General features: G+C 40.9%; 1 protein-coding gene across 13 annotated transcripts in view; it reads left to right on the forward strand.

The window, feature by feature from the left end:
• The window catches only part of LRRC7 (leucine rich repeat containing 7), a 372,813-nt gene that overhangs the window by 98,035 nt on the left and 255,691 nt on the right, over positions 1–19,087 (forward strand). For all 13 annotated transcript variants that reach the window (XR_007906308.1, XR_007906304.1, XR_007906305.1 and 10 more), the window contains 4 exons: positions 13,370–13,572; positions 16,721–16,838; positions 17,677–17,755; positions 18,525–18,614. Coding sequence is in view for 8 of the 13 variants with exons in the window: in XM_051797760.1 (XP_051653720.1) it covers positions 13,370–13,572; positions 16,721–16,838; positions 17,677–17,755; positions 18,525–18,614 (490 nt within the window). In the remaining 5 variants the exon portion in view is untranslated. The remainder of the gene's footprint in view (positions 1–13,369; positions 13,573–16,720; positions 16,839–17,676; positions 17,756–18,524; positions 18,615–19,087) is intronic.

Raw genomic sequence — 19,087 nt, forward strand, 5'->3', positions numbered from 1 at the left:
AGAAAAGTTCCTCCCCATCCTCTTCTCCTCTGCCTCTGCTTTTATCCCCTCAGAACAGTAGCATTAGGATGTTGTTCATCTCTCTGATACCATCTGTTTTCCTTGGTGGGCGGGAGAAATGGGATTCACTCCAAGCTGTTCCAAATGTTTTTCCCTTGTTGGGGCTGAGATTCAGATGTTCATGTTCAGCTCCTCGTGCGGTTCAGTGGCACTCGGAGTCCTGCACCCAGGGCATCGTGATCCAGATGGCACCTGACCCAGGGAAGCTGGGGCAAGCTATTCTAAAAAGGGTCAAGCTTTTCCTGAAAGATGTCCACTTCTTCTGAAAGGTGAAAAATCTCTACATTATTATGCTCATATATTTACGTTATATATGCTTACTTAATAATGTCCTTTCTACATTGTTATGTTCCCAGAAATGGAACAGAAAGACTTAAACAACCAGAGTTAGGATGTCTTTTAGGATATTAAATATATATAATCACCTCTTTAAAAAGGGCTGAGGGAGTCCCTGTGATATCAGAGGGCACTGGTTCATCATGGAGCTGTCACTGTCTCCCTCTGCTGCATTTACAGTTTCTTCTCACTTGGGTATTGACTAAATGCTTTCCCCTAAGCTTCTGTCCAGCTTTTATTCCATCCCTGTCCTACCTCTATCTACTCTTATATGTCTCTGTGATCATCTTGAAAACTGCTGATTTTTCATGTGTTTCTGGATTCTTTCATGTTCCACTCCAAATTCTTTTTAGTTTCCCTCCATTCCCATAGTGGCCAGTTGTCCTGCTCTTCTTCTCTTGCCTGTCCTCATTTTTTAGCCCTGTATTTTTATTCAACAGGCAGCTGACAGGCTGAGCACAATGCTATTCTTTTTTTATTTGCTTTTTTCCAGTTTGTATTTAGACGCCTTTAAACCGGTGAATCTCACCAAAAAGCTGAGTCTGAGAAATTGGAAGAGCTTCTTGGGACTTTTTCCTGGCTTTTGCAAAATCTCCCGCAGAAGAGTTTTCTGCAAGTGCCTCTTTTGCCTGACAACGCTGTGGAAAGCTGTCAAAACCAGCTGGAAATTCTGGGAATTGAAATCCTGTCAGATGAATCCCAAAATCCTAGAGTGTTCTAGGTTGGAAGGGACCTTAAAGCCCATCTCATCCTACCCCCTGCCATGGACAGGGACACCTTCCACAGACCTGGTTGTTCCAACCTGACCTTGAACACTTCCAGAACTGGTGCATGCACAACTTCTCTCATTGATTCCTATTTCCCAGACAGTAGATGGCATGAAATTATTATATTTTTTATGTAAATTCCTTTCTTTCCTTTAAATTAAGTCCTGGTTTTATCTGGAGTTTATCTTTTTTAGGCCATGGAGGAGTTGAATTTTTATTTTACCATCATGAACGTCAAAGAAAGGATGTGTGTAATTAGATATTGGCAGATGCATCTCGAAGTTATAAGAGCTGTGGTAAATTAATAAATGCAGTGTTGTTTGATAGTCACCCAAACTAAAAACTTTAATGTACATCATTTGGTGTATTTTTATATGGTTTTTTTAAATTGTTTTTTGAGGGGAACATCCACATCCCTACAGGAACCCTTTAATTGCCTTCTCTGGGTCTCACAAAGAGAATCCACATAGGCTGAAAAGTGACAAAGGACCTTTCAACTGTTAAATTACAAATCTGTTATAAATATTTCAATATAAATGAGCATAAAAGTGTTTTGATGAGTCAGAGAAAGTTGTCAAATGCCAAAGAGCACTGGAATATTGGGGACCATGTGAGGACATTTATCAACAAGTGGTTTTCAGCGTTATCAGTAGAAATGGTGCTGGAATAATTAGAATGGAAATAAACTGATGAAATCATAAAGTATCTGGATAAAATGGTAAAAACTTGAGGAAAACCCTCGATTCTTTTGCTTACACTGACAAACAGGGATTATTCAGCTTGGTTGTGGAAAAAGGTGTATGAAATACTGGATTGATGCAGTTCAGAAAAATGAGTTAAATCTTTATAAAATGCACCTGCTTGAGTGTTGTACTCTGAAACAGATGGGATTATAATATTGGCAATTAACCTGAGCATTTTAAATTGGGATTTGGAGTACATTAGAACACCTTTCCAAGCATTGGTATGAATATTGTGGCCTAGCTGTAATGCAGGCGTATCTGGGTATACTTTCTCAGTTTTATTTGGTGTTAGGGTAGTACCTCCTGCAATGATGGGTCTGTTTTGGTTTGGCGTTGTCTAAATAATTTGATATGTTCAAATATTTGATACCTGGTACAGAAAGTCTGTCCATTAAAATACCATCATTGTACTAATTCAGTCCAGGGCTGGAAATTCCATATGTCCCTTCCCTTGGCTCATAACTCTGTGTGGACCAGGTATGAGCTCCTTTTCTGGTCACCAGAACAGATTGTACAATGGAAATTTTGTGTCTATTTATAAGTTGCTGCCAAAAAAATCAGAGCCAGAGGGCTCCTCCTGCCCATATCCAGGTAGGACTTAATTCTGCAGGTGGGTTCATGCTCAAATTTTGTCTAGTTCTTTGTCCATGGTTTTTTAATCTTGCTCCAGGCTGTGACACTGGACATTTAGCATTCCGTGTGCTTGCTCTGGAGATGTTTTAGCCCTTGGAGTGTCTGCTAAACTAAATGAGCTGAGACAAGGCAAGTCCTTATGTTTTATAAGAGTGAATGTTTAGGATAAACAAGGGAAATACCAAAAAAAACCCCCAAAGCAAATACTTGTTGCTGAATGAAAAGTGTTTGAATCTTCCAGAACTGTTGTATCCACACCTGCAATTTCCAAATATCTGCTGAACCCTTCCATTAAGAATCAAGCCCTTGTATTTCCAGAGAGGAACAATTTGGTGCAGTTCTGTTTGATGAGCCCCGTTTACAATGAAAGTGATAAAATTCTCTTCAGAAAGTCATTGCTAAGATTGCATAATTGGGCATTAAAGTTCTGATTATACTTTACAAACTCTGGGACTTTGTTAAAAACCTGCCATTCCAATGTACCGAATTTCAGTGTTTGACAGCTCAGCTGTGAGAGGGTTTTTAGAGAACATTTGTACCATAAGAACAGCATGTTAATTGACTAAAAAAAACTGGGACAGATTAATCATGGGAGAGAACAGGATACTTAAGAGAATGGAGTTCTAGAGCCCTCTACTGATGAATTCCTTCCTGGAAAGGGTGGTCAAACATTGGAAGGGGCTGCCCAGGGAGGTGGTGGAGTCCCCATCCCTGGAGGTGCCCAAGGAACAACTGGATGTGGCACTCAGTGCTCTGGGCTGGGGGACAAGGTGGGGATCGGGCACAGGTTGGACTCGGTGGGCTGGGAGGGCTTTTCCAACCTCAGTGATTCTGTGATTCTGTGAGTTAGAAAATTAATCTACAGAGAATATTTACTAACAGCTTGTACTTTCACCCCAACCATCAAACCTCCTCTCTTGGTTTGGTTTCCAACATTGTTGATCAAACGTGAGCCCCTTCCAGCTCGTGTCAGTGCCAGGATTGATGTCAGAGGCTTTGGAGGAGGATGGAGAAGCAGAAATCTTTATTTTCCACGATGCCCCTAAACATACTTGTTCTTATACCTACTGCACATTAAACCTGAGTTTTTAGGTGTTCCAGTCGCTAAAACATAGTGTGACATTGTCTGCAGCATTTTGAGAGTGACTGACCTAAGCTGATAACCTGGGCCTTGATAAGGAGTTTATATCCACAAACTGGTGAATATTTATTTATTCATTTTTAATTTATTAGATGGGAGCGGAGTTTGTGTCAGCCAGTCCTGGAATCAGAGAATATAGTGAGTTGGAAGGGACCCACAAGGATCACCACAGTCCAGCTCCTGGCCCTGTGCAGGGCTTGTTTGTTATTCTTTGAGGACAGAGCTCTGGTAGGGCTTTTTTTGTTTTCTGGATTTAGAAAGCCAAGGTTTCCTGGCACAGTCATTTCCTTGGAAGAGAGAGGAGCTGTCCTGAAGGTGCCCTTAAATCTGCTGGTTTCTCGTACAAGGGCTGACACTGATGGCACCGTGGGCTGGGCTGGTGGCACTGGTGCTGCTGTGGGTTGGGAGCTTGGTGTTTGCAGGGAAAGGCCCCCCCTCCACCCCCGTTCCCCAAGGAAGGAGATGATTTAATTTCAGACAGAGAGACTGCTCTGAATTCATCTTGAGATGATTGGTGGAACCAGCACTGGCAAAACATGTTTAAACCACAAACAGGGAATGCATTTAAGTGTTAAAAACTGGGCTTCTGAGAGAAAGTGAGAATGTGCCGCCCACAGATTTCCTTAGGGAAAAGAAATCAAATTTTAAGAAATCACTTGCCAGTACTACATTATAATATTCTTGTGATCTCTGATGGCTGTGTAGGCAATCAGAATCATGGAATCATGGAATAATTCCATAATTCTATGATATACATTGAAATACTCATGTATTCAGGGGCAATGAGGTATTTATACAGATCAATGTCTGCTTTAATATAGAATTGTGTTCTCATATTCAGCAACCAATTTTCATGGCTACTTTTGGGAATTAAGCCTTTGAAATTTCACTTGTTCTGACATTTTGCTCTCTAGACATAGAAAAGGCTTTTGCATTCTCATAATCCGATTAATGGATAGATACGGAAGCATCTTCCAGTGCAGCATTAACGGGGACAGTGAAACAAATGGGGAGCCCTGGAAAAATCTTGTATCCACAGCCAGGAAGGGGGACAGAATAACAGAAGAAAGAGGAACTGATGGACACTAAAAGGTTTTATATTTTTCTTGTCAAAATGTAGAATGTGGAATAAAGGGGGCAAAATTTTTGGTTGTGATGAACAATGGGAAGAACTAAATTACGTGTTTGTGCAGTTTGGTGGGAAAACTTGAATGTTTATGTAGGGACTCATAGAAGATGGGAATGGTTATATAGTAAAGAGAGGCAGCCTGACTTTTGGAAACAACTGTAGTGGTGCATAGCTTAAAAACCACACATGGATGTGTTGGGGAGCTGAAGGGCAGAGGGGTTTGGACAGAAAACCTGTGCTTGGGGTGTGAAGGAGTGGAATCAAGAAGTGTTAGGATGGGGAAGGAAGGAGAGGACGGGGCACATGAGAAGTTATTGCTGGTGAATATCTGGAAAACCAGAAAAGACTAAAGAAGGTAGATGACTGCTGGGAAATAGTAGGAATATCCACAGGAGTGGTGACTTATGGGATAGAAACTCCAGGTAGAGTTGGAGTGGTGGAGAAGGCTGGCAGAAAACCTGGCATGGCGTCAGAACTGCATGTTTTAATGATAAAAAAAAAAATCCCCATTTTTTCAGAGAGGAAAAGGCTTTTGAAAAAGTTTTGTGATTGGATGTGAACATTTCCATGGGGGAGCAAGCAACACACATTTTCTAGGCAGCTTCTTGTGTGGATTTCAGATGTTTTGGAAATATATATAACTAAACAAGTAAGTGTTATGACACGTTGAAAATGAACTTGATCTCCTCCTATTTTGGACTTCAGTCATATAGTGACTGTCCCATCCACACCTGAGCGAGGCAGCAGTAACAAGGAGGAGGAGAAAGGTCCTTTGTCCCTCATGATGAGATACTGAGGAGCTGGAGCATGTGCAGGGAAGGGAACAGAGCTGGAGAAGGGTCTGGAGCACCAGGAGCGGCTGAGGGAGCTGGGGGGGCTCAACCTGGAGAAAAGGAGGCTCAGGGGGGACCTTCTGGCTCTCTGCAACTCTCTGACAGGAGGGTGGAGCCAGAGGGAGTTGGGCTCTGCTCCCAGGGAACAAGGGACAGGATGAAAGGAAATGGCCTCAAGCTGTGCCAGAGGAGGTTCAGGTTGGATATTGGGAAAATTCCTTCCTGGAGAGGGCTGTTCAGCCCTGTCATAGGAATGGAGTCCTCATACCTGGAATTGTTCAGAAAACATGTGGATGTGGCTCTTGAGGACATGGTTTAATAGTGGTTCTGGTTGACAGTTGACGATTTTAAAGATCTTTTCCAACCTTAACGATTCCATGATTCCACATCTGTGCCTGGGTTCTGCCACAGGATCAACTTTCATTGGGAGTCACAGTTGTCACTTTTAATTAAAACTTTCTTTTTCAGCAGCAGTTTGTAGCTGCACATCAACATCCCTGGAACTCTCGTTCTGCCAGCTCAGCACAATAACCCCAGTTTTCCTGCAGTAAGCTCCTGCTAAGCTGATTAATATGTCAGGAATAATGCAGATGGATTGGGATGTAAAGTGCTGAAAAGTAATTGGGTGTTCTGTAGGATCCTGGCCCTCTCTGAGGAAGAAAGCCAGACTTAACGAAAGTTATATTGCTCCTATTTAAATACCAATTTGTTTAGTTGATGCATTTAGCAGGTAAATGTTTTCTCTGCTGTTCCTTTGCAGAGCTATTGCACCATAAAACAAGAAATAAAGTATATTTTGGTCTACATTTCATACCAACTAATCTTTTAAACTAAAGGATTACTTCAAATCAAAGCTGAAACACATCAAAGATCCAAGTTGAAATGTAAATTCCCTGCTTTCCAGACAGCACCCTTTCCGAAGAAATTTCTCACATTTATTGGGATTCTCTTCTGCTTAAATGTCTGCAGGCTGAGCTGTCAAACTGGTTGTAATTTCTAGCAATTAAGAGCATAATTATTAATTTTCAACATGTGCCACTAATATGCAACAAATTACTGAAACTCTGTTGGTTCTATTAAAAATCTGAACAAAATTGGGGTTTTCCTTGAGGTTATGCAAAGACTGTCTTTAGGGAGAACAGGATACAGGTTTTTAATAATAAAACCAACCCTAGCAACTATTTTTGCTGTCATTAAAATGTCTTTGTTCTTCGTATGATCATCATCTATGATTAAGATTATCTAAAAGTCATTTAGTCAGAAAATTTCTGTCTAGAAGTTTCAAGGCAAGGCCAATAGTAAAGCTTGGAATTAATGAATATCTTATCAGAAAAGATAAAGATTTGGTGTTATATCACAAAGAGGGGTGTAAGGTAAGAACTGATACTTTGTAGAAATATTTCTGTCTTGAATTTTACTTTTTGTAAAAGTCCCAAATCTCAAGGTACTTATAGCAAAGAGAGTGAAACTTTCCAGCATTAATATTCTTGGGAGACAAAAGGTAAAGCTGAATCTGATTATTCATGCTTGGTTATTTTATTTTAGGATTAGCAAAATCTGAAGATGAACCTGAATGCAGACTATTGTAATAGGAATATAATGAAGGAAATTCAATTATCCTACATTAAATGGCATTTCTGGGTGAGATATGCTGGTTATCTGTGCAAGAAAACAATTCAGAGAATATTTCACACCCCTCTTTTTGTTAAGCCAAATTCCCCTTTGGAAGCTTACTAATGATTCTCTTATTGTGACTTCAGAACCATAGTTTCTTAATCTTTTCAGGAAGAGTAATGAAAACTATTACAAATGACTTATACATGTGGAATATCTAAATTCCTGATTTTGGAACATGACAGTGACCTGCCTGATTCCCTCATCTGGCTCCAAGGGGGAGTTTTGGGTGAATATCCTTTCTTCTAAGCAGGGTATGGAAAAGTATAAATTAAATAAAATATGTAGTGGTTTCCAATGGAGAATCACAGAATCTCATCTGCCCTAGGGAAGGCACTGGGAGTTTCCCAGTTTGTTCCAAAAGGCCAGAATTTGTGTTATATTTTCTCTGCAAAATAGAGTTGATAACAGGGACTACACATATGAAATGGAGCAAAGCTGAGAAATGGAGCAAAATTGGAATTAAAGAAAGAAACATGAAACAACCCTTACATTTCCTTCATCCCATAGTCTTTTCCTCACTGATACTCTCCTGGCACTGGCCAGACATCCACTTCTGTTTCCTTTCTTCCCTTTTAATTAATTATGTGTGCTGCTTAGATGATTTACATAGTGGCCATTTCCAGTCTGGGTCACTGAAATAATGAGGGAACTTCAAAGCTCTCAGAGTCATCTTAATTTCCAGCCCCACATTTCAATTAGCAACACAACCCTATTAATAATTTAGAGATTTAAAAAAGCGGAGGAATATTCTCTCTGCAGATCTGAGCAGATGGAATCTTTCTCCATCTCTTCTACCTCTTCATCCAGCTGTTAGTTTTTAAATGTGCTGCTCACCCTTCTATGATCTGCACCTTTGTGGGCACCATCTTAAGGCTGTTTTGTATGAAACTCTGAGTTTGTACTAACTTGTTTCATTGCTCAATCAGTTGTGTAACTTTAGCATCTCTACTTTGTATTCTTTATTCTAGCCAAGGCTTTTGTCTGTAGCCATAACACTGTCCTTGTGACAGGAGAGCTGTGCTTATATAACTCTTACATCAGTCCTCGCTGGTAGTTTGCATTTTCTCACCATTTTCCCATTCAAAAAGGAGTTCTGATGACATGTAATCTGCTTACTCTTTGTTTGAAAAGCAGCAGCCCTCTTCCTTCAAGATTTTCTTTTTTTCCCAGGAAGATATCTGGGTGGGAAGGTACATTGATGCAGCAGAGATTGCAGTCCTGCTTTCTGCCCCTCTACGAGCTCAGGTGACACCCCACCTGCAGAGCTGCCTCCAGCTCTGGGGTCCCCAGCAAGGGAAGGACATGGAGCTGCTGGAGCAAGTCCAAAGGGGCCATGGAGATGCTCCAAGGGCTGGAGCCCCTCTGCTCTGGAGCCAGGCTGGGAGACCTGGGGGTGTTCACCTGGAAAAGAGAAGGCTCCAGGAAGACCTTAGAGCCCCTTCCAGTGCCTAAAGGGGCTCCAAGAGAGCTGGAGAGGGACTTGGGACAAGGGCCTGGAGTGACAGGACAAGGGGGAATGGCTTCCCACTGCCAGAAGGCAGGGTTAGATGGGATATTGGGAAGGAATTCTTGGCTGTGAGGGTGGGGAGGCCCTGGCACAGAGAAGCTGTGGCTGCCCCATCCCTGGGAGTGTCCAAGGCCAGGTTGGACGGGGCTTGGAGCAACCTGGGATAGTGAAAGGTGTCCCTGCCCATGGCAGGGGATGGAAGTGGATAAGCTTTAAGGTCTCTTCTAACCCAAACCATTCCCTGGTTCTGTGATACCAGGAAAAGAAAGAGCTTGGGAGTTTGGGTTTCAGCCTCCTCTCATGTCAGTAACTGGTACTGTGTCCATGTCCAGTCTGGCTCTGAGCTCTGGGGGATGAGTGACCTTGGCTGGGATCAGCTGAGGGTCTCCGCTTTGGAGACTCTGGGTGGGACGGGTTTTTGGGGGTGCTCTGGCTCTAAAGAAGCTGCTCTGTACTTCCATCTTTTCTTGAGTGGTAAAACACCTCTGGGAGAACCATAATGAGATGATGGAAAGTGATATCAATTCAGTGATTGATATGTTTGTGATTTCCAAGCTGGATCGTGTAACTTGCTGAGAAGAGCCAACATACTTGCATATTGATTTTGTTGATTGTGCTGATAATAAGAGAAAGAAAGAAAGAACAGAAAAATCATCACTTCTCTGTGAAGTAGCACAAAGGAGTCACTGAAGCGACTTCTCTGCTGCTTTGAATATAATTAATATTTTCTGAACCCTCTGGCAAATGTTGCCATTATTGCTCAGTTCAGCCTTGCAATGCTCCCATTCTCTCTTCCAAGTTCTTTATTTTCTCAGTAATTCTCAGTTCTTTAATTTCTCAGGATTTCTGAGTAACCTTCTAGCACTACCAGATCACTGAAACAGTGATTTCTTGGAGTCTTCTGAAGGGAATTTCAAGAGTGTGAGGGATTTTATGTTTGATACCCTGTCACATAGCTGGTCCCCCAATAGCTGTTGGGTTTTGTCCTCTTTGAATTTTCATTCAGTGCAACAGGGAGCCAAGACCTCCCTGAGATGAGAACACTTAAATGAAGCGTTACATGGAAAATTTGTTTGGTAGAAAAATTAAATCCATAATTAATCTATCCTGAAAAACAGAAAATTAAAAATTGATTTATCCTACCAATTATATATAGACAAATTCTGGGTTTTTTTGCAGTAGCATTTTAACTATCTCTTTTTTTTCAGATACCTACTGACTCTTTAGAAGAATGTCACGGAATTCAAAGCTGGTTTGGGTTGGGAGGGACCTTAAAACCCATCCAGTCCCACACCCTGCCATAGGCAGGGACACCTTCCACTAGACCAGACTGCTCCAAGCCCCATCCAACCTGGCCTTGGACACTTCCAGGGATGGGGCAGCCACAGCTTCTCTGGGCAACCTGTGCCAGGGCCTCACCACCCTCACAGGAAGAATTCCTTCCCAATATCCCATCTAACTCTGCTCTCCGGGTACATTTCATCATATGTAGACCCATTACAGAGGAAAAAACTTCTGAGATGAAAATTCTTCTATCTTGTATTCTGAAAAAAACCTACTGCTTTTCTATTCTTCTGAGATCCTTGGAGGTTTGGAGTTTGTCAAGCTGTTTCATCCCATCTTTAAATCAGTTTTGTGAACATACAACAGTTTTCTCTGCCTCTGTCTTTCCAGCAGGGAAGGAATGTCTTCTCTTGTGCTTCCTTATAAACAGGGATTAGTGTTTTTGCCTCACAAAAGGTCCATTAATTCAGACAGGATATTTTGTTGTAATTAATTTACATAAAACTCCTGTTTTGCTTAGATTAAGGATTTTCTTTAGAAGAGGACAAACTGCAGATGCTGATAATGAGATGCTTGCTTGAAGCTGATAAGTAGCAGGTTATATTTGTGCTTCTTTCATAGTTTCTTTATCTCATTCAAGAAATAATATGATTTTTGAGCTCTCTTGGAGTGAATAATCTCAGTGTGTCGTGTGTGACGTGTTGAGCAATGACCTCTAATCCCCACCAGGGAGAATTACGGTTCTTTCACTGGTTTAAATGGGGAAAAGCACTGAGCACTGGTGTTTCCATGAGGAGGTGGGAAGCCTTGCAGGAATTAAGGAATCTGATGAAGCATTGATGTGACTCAGCTCCTGCAGTTGGGGGGTGGCTCTTTGCTGACTCTCTTGGGCTGATCCTCTTTCCTCAGGAAAGAAAGGCCCTGAAAATTAGGATAGAACAAAATGTAGGTAAGAAAAGTGTAATTACTAAAGCTGGAATTAGTCCAGGGTAATAATTAATAATGCTGAAATGAATAAAAGGTTTAATTACCACAAGTCCACAGAGCATGAAATGTTACTCCTTTCAAGCACAGGCCCTTCAATTCCATTGTGGTGCAAAGAACAGCAGAATTCCCAGGGGATTTTTTTATAGATTTTTCAGCATTTCTATGTGTTTTCTTTTTATTTACCAAGGGTAAATAATGGAGCAGATTACAGGCATGTGCAAACCCACTTCTTATCAAAATATATTAAATTTCAGCCTTTCCTGTAGCCATTCCTGCAGCAAATAGTCCCTTGGGAGCAGTTTCTGCAGGGGAGTCACCTCACACTCATTTCTCACAGGATCTTAGCAATGCACCACAATTCAGGTTCAAGTTCCTTTGCTATTCAAGTATTAATCTCTTCTTAAATCCAACTTGTTCATCTCTCCAACTCACATCTGGGATTGAGTTAGTTTGTGTCTCCTGAAGAGGACATTTCCAATAGATAATCCAATTAATCCACAAACCTAATTTTATCATGACAGTCAGGCCTTACCAAAGCATTTGAGGAAGGCAGAGTAATTAACTCACTTCTGTTTATCTGCTTTTTTCCCTCTAGCTTTTAAAACAACTTTCTGTTGAAGAAGAAATTACAGTTATTTTTATGAACTGCAATAATGGAAATGCTTTTGTTTGCATAAGCAAAAGAAAAAACCTTTAAAAATTGGTTTGGCTGCTGTAATTGCTATTTTTAGTGTGGTTCTATCACTTGGCTATTTGTAAACTTTCTGGCTGGTCTTTTGTCCTGGTTTTGTTGTAGGGTTTTATTAAAATGGTGTGTTTGATGCCTGTGCCCACAGCAGAGGAGAATAAAGCCCAGCAAAGTGCTTTGTAATTCCTGTGGGAAGAAGGGTTTGCCAAGGAGTTTTTGAAGTCCATGTCACTGCTCAGTTGTTCATTATCCTCCAATGGCTTGAAAAGCTACAAATAATTTGCTATTCTAAGGGCATTTATTTTTACTTTGTCAGGGTTTGAATTATGTTGCTTCCTGGATGTGAATCCCAAGAGGTTGGGCAGCTCCAGAGGTGGCTCTCATTGGGAATTACATGTTGTAGGACCAGTGCTCTGTCAGTTTTCATCTGTTTTGGTCTTGTGCACTCAACTGAATGATTTGGGAAGATTTCTGGAGCTAAAGGTGCAGTGCAGGTATCAGTAGGGACAGATTGGTGTTGAGGGAATGGCGAGCCTTATTTTGCTTTACTCGGACTAATTTAGTGCATTTTTTCCCTAAATGTAACTCAAAGCCTTGTAAGTGTTTTAGAAAATGGGAGCTGAATGTTTAGCCCTTCTTGCCTTTGTGATAGCATGTTCCAGGACAGCCTGATTTATCTATAATGTTAAAATAACTTCTCAAGATGTCAATATTTATTCCAGATTTAGGGACTGCCTGACATTATAAAATCTACTTATTGACTGCTCTCTCCATTCTGCAGTGGTGAGTTAAAGTGTTTTGTTCCAGTGACAAATAATAAGACCCAGTTTTGTAAACTCACTCGAGGGAGTTAGAGGTGCTCACACAAACTGAGGGACCATCTGCAGCACTTGGCATTGAGGATGGGAGAAGTTTGGGAATGGGGAAACTTCCTAGACGTCTATTTTACTGTAGAAAAAGTCCTTTCTGTGAGTTTTCAGCAGCCCAAGGCGGTACAAGAGGAACAGGAATGGCAGGTGACCCAAACACCTGCTCTGGGGGTGTGTTTGTTCTGGTTCTGTAAGCAGGGAAATTGGTGTTCTTTATTCCTCTGGTTGAGGACTCAGTGGAATTGCCTCAGCAGTGGCTGTGGGAAGCTGAGGAACTCTGCTAGTGTCAGAGGAACCAGATATTAACACTAATTTCTCAGGGAGAATCAGAACCTCTGCCTGATTCACCACTGTGACTCATGATCCAGGGACTGGCACGTCCCTCTGTGCTTTGATGAACGTGCTTGTACTTGTGCCTCCACACAGTTATTTTCACTGTTAAACCAAGCAATGGTTGTGGCTGGGCTTGGAGTGTTTCCTTCTGTCCTGGTGTAGGGAAAAGCTGCTGGGTTGAGGTTGTATTTTGTGGTTCCACTGGCAAATCACACTTCTCCATGTTCTGGAGAAAGGTAAAACAAAAGCTGCAGAATGCAGACTACAGAGATCCCTCAGAAAAACTGTATTTATGGACTGCAATCTTGATGATAAATCTAAATAAGAGTCCCCAAAATGCTGTTGGTTTCAGTAACCTGTGTTTTCTCCCCTTTTTCTTCAGTATGCTGCTTGGAGATGACAACCAAAAGGAAGATCATCGGCCGCCTGGTGCCGTGCCGGTGTTTCCGAGGGGAGGAAGAGATCGTGTCCGTGTTGGATTACTCTCACTGTGGCCTGCAGCAGGTGCCAAAGGAGGTTTTTAATTTTGAGAGGACCTTGGAGGAGCTTTACCTTGATGCCAACCAGATTGAAGAGCTACCCAAGGTAATCCATGTTCTGCTGGAAGACAACGTTGAGTCCTAAAATGTGTGTTGGACAGGGATGGCTCCTTTAGTCTGGAGAAGAGGAGACTAAGGGGAGACCTCATTGCAGTTACAACTTCTTTGGGAGGGGAAGAGGGGCTTGTGGCTCTGGGGGTTCAAGGGCAACTTTGTACAGTTTCTCCTGCCTTCTCGAACAGCCCAAGCAGCCAAACCCTCATCCTTACACTCCATGCTGGATGGGGTGGAGCAGGAGCACCGATGACTCCTTCCCAGCAGAGGAACACGGACAGTGGAGCCTTAAACTGGGAAATGAACAACTGTCCAAAAGAAATGGTTCTGCACAAGTAATTCCTGTGGCATTTGGTAGCTTGATCAGGAGCCACTACATTTGAATCCTCTTTATCCCTGCTTTTCAAAGCAAGGTATCTGTCAGAATGAGCCCTTTATCCTTCTGGGATATCAGTGGGACCCTTCCAACTCAGAATATTCTGTGATTTTGTTGGGAAGTGCCAGTGCTGATTAGGAGTTTCACAACTGCAATGAGATCACCTAAGTTAACCTTCCTGAGTAAAATTCCTCTTACGGAATCTTTCAATCTCTTCTTCTGCTGATTAATATTTACTAGGAGGAATTAAAAGTTACTGTAACTTAAGTGTTCTGGAAACAAAAGAGAGCAAGGTGGTGGAAAAACCAATTAATGGCAGGTGCTGGCTACATAATGAAGCATGAAGGGATGTAATCCAGCCCTTAATTGAATTTCTCTCCACAATAATGAAAGGTGCTCACAAGTCTTTAATTAAACACTGTCCCCTGTAATCCACTCTCCATCATCTCACAGCACATTTCTCAGTTAGGCTGCACAGGGACTTCCTAGAAATTCTATTTCCAAATGTAGAAAATGTGCTTTTCCTATTCCATGGAGTTGCTTTACTGGGATGTGATGGGTCATTGCTTGAGGTCATTGACTCCATCCCCAGTTCTGCACAGATGGGAAGGCAGGGCAGCTCCAGGAGCTTTAGTTCATGGGGAAAAATGGCTGTGATGAGCTGCCTGATCCCTCCTAGAGAAGAAAACAGAGAACCAGGAGTTTTTTCTGTTCCCATAAACATGAAACGGGTCCTGGTGGAGACCATTTGCTGCTGATGGATCCCTGAGATCCAGCTCTCTTTTATGTCATGGTTTCATTGTGCTACAGAAGAATATTGGAAATGTCTAATTTAGGTAGGGATTTTGGGTATTTTTGGGCTGGATCTTTATAATTTGGTATAGGTATTTTGGGTTGGAAGTATCAAAGTGGTTTTCAGACTGAGCTGCAGTGGCTGATGGAAGACAAATAGAGCAGGGCATAGAATAATGCCATGATTCCATATGGGAAAACTGACGACCAAAGGGAAGGAGGCAAAAATTAGGAAGGTGATAGTTTTTAGTTTTAATTTATCGTAAACACAGCATTTATCACAGTCTTGACCGTGTGTAAGAGGAGATTAATAAGAGTTAATTTGTTTTCTTACTAGTGATCATTTTTGTCTTAAGCCTTTATTAATCATTACTGTGAATTAAACAGCCCAAATAATTCCTTTATCAAATTTGCTGCTTCAGATATTTTTGCCCCATGGCTCTGAACTGTTTTTCCACTGTTTAATTAATATTCTTTGGGAGAAAATGGCATTTTTTTCCTGAAAATGGCACTATATTACTTATCATTAACTTTGTATTACATGTGGCATTCTACCACAGGCAGAACTTTAACCCCTCTGTAAATAGAATTTCAAATAACTTCTTCCACAGGACATTTTTGTTAATTTTCCATTCTTTGCCAGATGTTTTGTGCCTCTGATATTACAACATTTTTTTGAAATTCCTTATCATCTTGAACTTGATCATGTTTAAAAATATAATGATAAAATTACAAAAATTATAAAAATTATAGAAGCACTGCTAAAAACTCTGTTAAGTCCCAATCTACCCTACTTGCTTTCACTGCTATGTGATACTCTAGAACTCAATAAATTATTTTGCATTAAGCTGATGCATTCAGCTCATTCTGCCTGCCTTTATTTTCAGTTTTACCTTACATTTGATATATCATAATTATGATTTTTCTGCTACTTCATTAGAAATTAGGGTTTAGTTTGTAATTTTTGTATTTCTTTTTTCTTTGAAGGATTTGCAGGATTGTTATATAATTCTTACCCTATTTTCCCCTAAATCTTGCCAAGTCTTTATTTTCTTTGCCTTTGAATTCATCATCATGAGCTGCTGCTGCACAAATGTCCCTTATTTGGGTGAGTCAAATGAATGGATGACTAATAAAAAAGAATATTGATCTTAATGAAGGTGGAGTGACTGGAAATCAACATCCAGAAAAACAGGAGTGGGATGAAAATTCTCCCCAGGAACCTTTGGAGCAGCCAAAGCCTTTCTGACTTGAGATATTCAGAATAAAAGTCCATTGTTATAATTAAATCTCAATGAGCACCTCTTGGGTTTTACTCTGAAAGGAATTTAAGTCATGTATGGATTTCCAGAGTGATGATTCCAACCAAATCAGGATGGCAAGGCCAGGAAGCTCCAGAAACTCAGAAAAACACCTTTGGAACATCCAGTGGGGGAAAAAATTGCCCATCCAGTGGGCAATTTTGGGCCTACGTTCCCCACCCTTATATTCTTTCTGATACAGCAGTACATCATTCAAATCACTCCAGAGGGAATATTTCTTATTAGACCTCTTCCTTCAGCAGTTCCAAAGCCTTGGATGTGTTCACACAGTGTCAGAACATGTAAAACGGATCAATAATGTATAATTATTATATATGATGTAATAATATAAATACTTACACAACATTGATTGCAATGACTATGCAGTTTTGGACAGAAGGCTCTTCTTTACCATTGCCACTGCTAATTTGGGTTATTCCTACCGACTGTAAGAATGTATTCTCGAAAAAAATATGTTTTGAGGATTGAATTCTTCAGGAGCAAGTGGAGTTTTGTGGTATTTCACAGATTCAGAGTTGGAAGGGACCCACAAAGATCATCGAGTCCAACTCCTGGCCCTGCCCGGGACCATTCTGTGTATAAATAATGATCTCAAACTGTTTGTTTTCCCCGAAACTCTGTAAATCATCTTTTTTTTTTATTTATTGCAGCAACTGTTCAACTGTCAGGCTTTACGGAAGCTGAGCATCCCTGACAATGACCTGTCCAGCCTCCCCACCACCATCGCCAGCCTCGTGAACCTCAGAGAGCTTGATATCAGTAAAAATGGTGAGACACCCAAAGTGTCTTAAGGAACTGTGGTGAATATGAGCAATAATGAAGTTTTAATTCCTAATGGTTAAGAACCTCGTGCTCTGGGTCTGGATTATGGCCTGGCACTTTGGAACTATGGAACTAAGGTTCCATAAAGGTCTACCTTGTTTATTTTTCTTTTAAAAATCAGACTTTGGTTTAGCATCACATGACATGTGCCCAAAAAATTTTGGCAAGAGGAGTGTGAGGCCACTTTTCAGTGCACTTATGAACTGTTCCACTTCCCGAAGTGGCTTAGAACTCACTAGGCTCTTGTGTGAAGGATTTAAGCACATGGGGCTGTGGGTAAAGAATTCCAGGATTTATATAGATTAATTTGCTGATGTGCATCCCCAGTTATGCATTTACACATTTAGCTGCCTAAAAACCTTTGCAAGCCTGAACTCAAGTGTCTTTGTTTTAAAAATGATGCTTTGGCACTCCTGGAAATGTTGGGAAATTTCTTATCAGTGGAGTCCTCGAGACTCTCGGGATTCTGTGTGTTCTCGGGAAAGACAAAGAGAAGGCATTTGGGAAGAAATGAAAGGCACAAATACCAGTACAGATGATGTCACTATTTAACTCTAGAAGATTATATAAATCAAGCATTAGCATAATAGCCATAGTATAAGGCATAGATTCTGTTCTGGTGTGTTTATTTAGGGTTTAAGTACTTTTAGGCTATAATACTCAATGTGTGTATCCCTCCTGTTGGAGCGGAAGTCTGATCTGAAAATACCAAATGAACTCACTTATGAACAAAACAAATAAACAGGTTTTTTTGTAAATAATAATTCTTTCCGTGTTTTTTTAGGAATTCAAGATTTTCCAGAAAATATCAAGTGTTGTAAATGTTTAACGATTATCGAAGCCAGTGTGAACCCCGTGTCCAAGTGAGTATCAGCAGCTGGATTTGCATTCTGTAGGTGCAGAAAAATAAGCTCAGATTTAAAGGAATTGTGTCAAGTTCATTTGCAGGATTAATCTAACTTTCTTTTTAATTGTTTCAAACCCAGAGGGGATGACTCTATTGGAAGATCTGAGTCCTCTGTTAATGGATGTGGGGTCTTTCCAATTAGCAGAGAAAGAGTTGGCAAAGCACAGAGGCTGAGGTTTCATGTGTTTGGCCACTGAAAACCTCTTGGTTGGGGCTTTGGTGACACTTCTCCCTTCCAAGAAGATGCAATAATAGTAACAAAAAATCTGGGTTGTAAAACTAGGAGTTATGAAATGGAATGAAGGAGGCAAAAGGATGAAATTTTACTACTTCAGTTTAAAAAAATTGAGAGAAAGAGGGAGAGAAAGAGTGAGAGAATGAGTGAAAAAGAGGGAGAGAGAGAGAGACAGGAAGAGAGAGACAGAAAGAAAGAAAGAGAGAAAGAAAAAGAAAAGAAAGAAAGAAAGGAAGGAAGAAAGGAAAGAAAGAAAGACACCTTTGGCTTAAACCCTTACCTAGGAAGGAGGAAAAGGCTATTTAATGTGGTTATTGCAATGTGGAGAAGATGAGAATGAACAAAATTGTCTATAATGAGTAAGTTCTTCTGGAGAATTTGGATAGACAAAGAAGGTGAGAGAGAAAGTCACCTTTCTTCTTCTAAATATACATTGTTTTATTTCCATGGCAACGCTGAGGTGAGCATTAAAGGTTTTGCTGTTTTTTAGGCTGCCAGATGGCTTCACACAACTTCTAAATCTGACCCAGCTCTATCTAAATGATGCCTTTTTGGAGTTTCTTCCAGCTAACTTTGGAAGGTAAGGATGAGTCATCAAAGCACAGTGATCGTGCATTTGAACCTGGCTTAGGCTCCAAGGGTCTGGTTTAAATCTGCCTTCTCCTGAAAAACTAAACAAAAAACAGAGATTTTGGCTTTTCAGCACAATTTTGATGAATGATTGTTGTAGAGGGAATGTTGTGTCAGCAATAATGTGGTGATGAAGTGATGCAGTTCGGCACTTGAGGGAAAAGGTGAGAAGAAATAGAACTTGGAGGGGACTGTCCTTCATCAAAAGTGTGACTCAGTTGTGGCAAGGGCAGAAAACAGCAATATGGGTTCTGCCATTGAAAAATGGGCTGAAAGATAAAGGCTGTGAGTCAGAAGGGAAGAAAGAAAGGACTGAAAGGCAACATGTGAAACCAGAACAAGAGAAGATTCAAAAGACAGTGGAGCAGAAGGGCTGGAGAATGAGGGTAAAAATAAATGCAGCAGAAACAGAGCCAAAAAATG

The sequence above is a fragment of the Manacus candei genome, unplaced genomic scaffold (genome assembly GCF_025592945.1).
Source record: "Manacus candei isolate 608988 ecotype Guabito, Panama unplaced genomic scaffold, ASM2559294v1 h1tg000005l, whole genome shotgun sequence".
NCBI classification, from domain to species: domain Eukaryota; kingdom Metazoa; phylum Chordata; class Aves; order Passeriformes; family Pipridae; genus Manacus; species Manacus candei.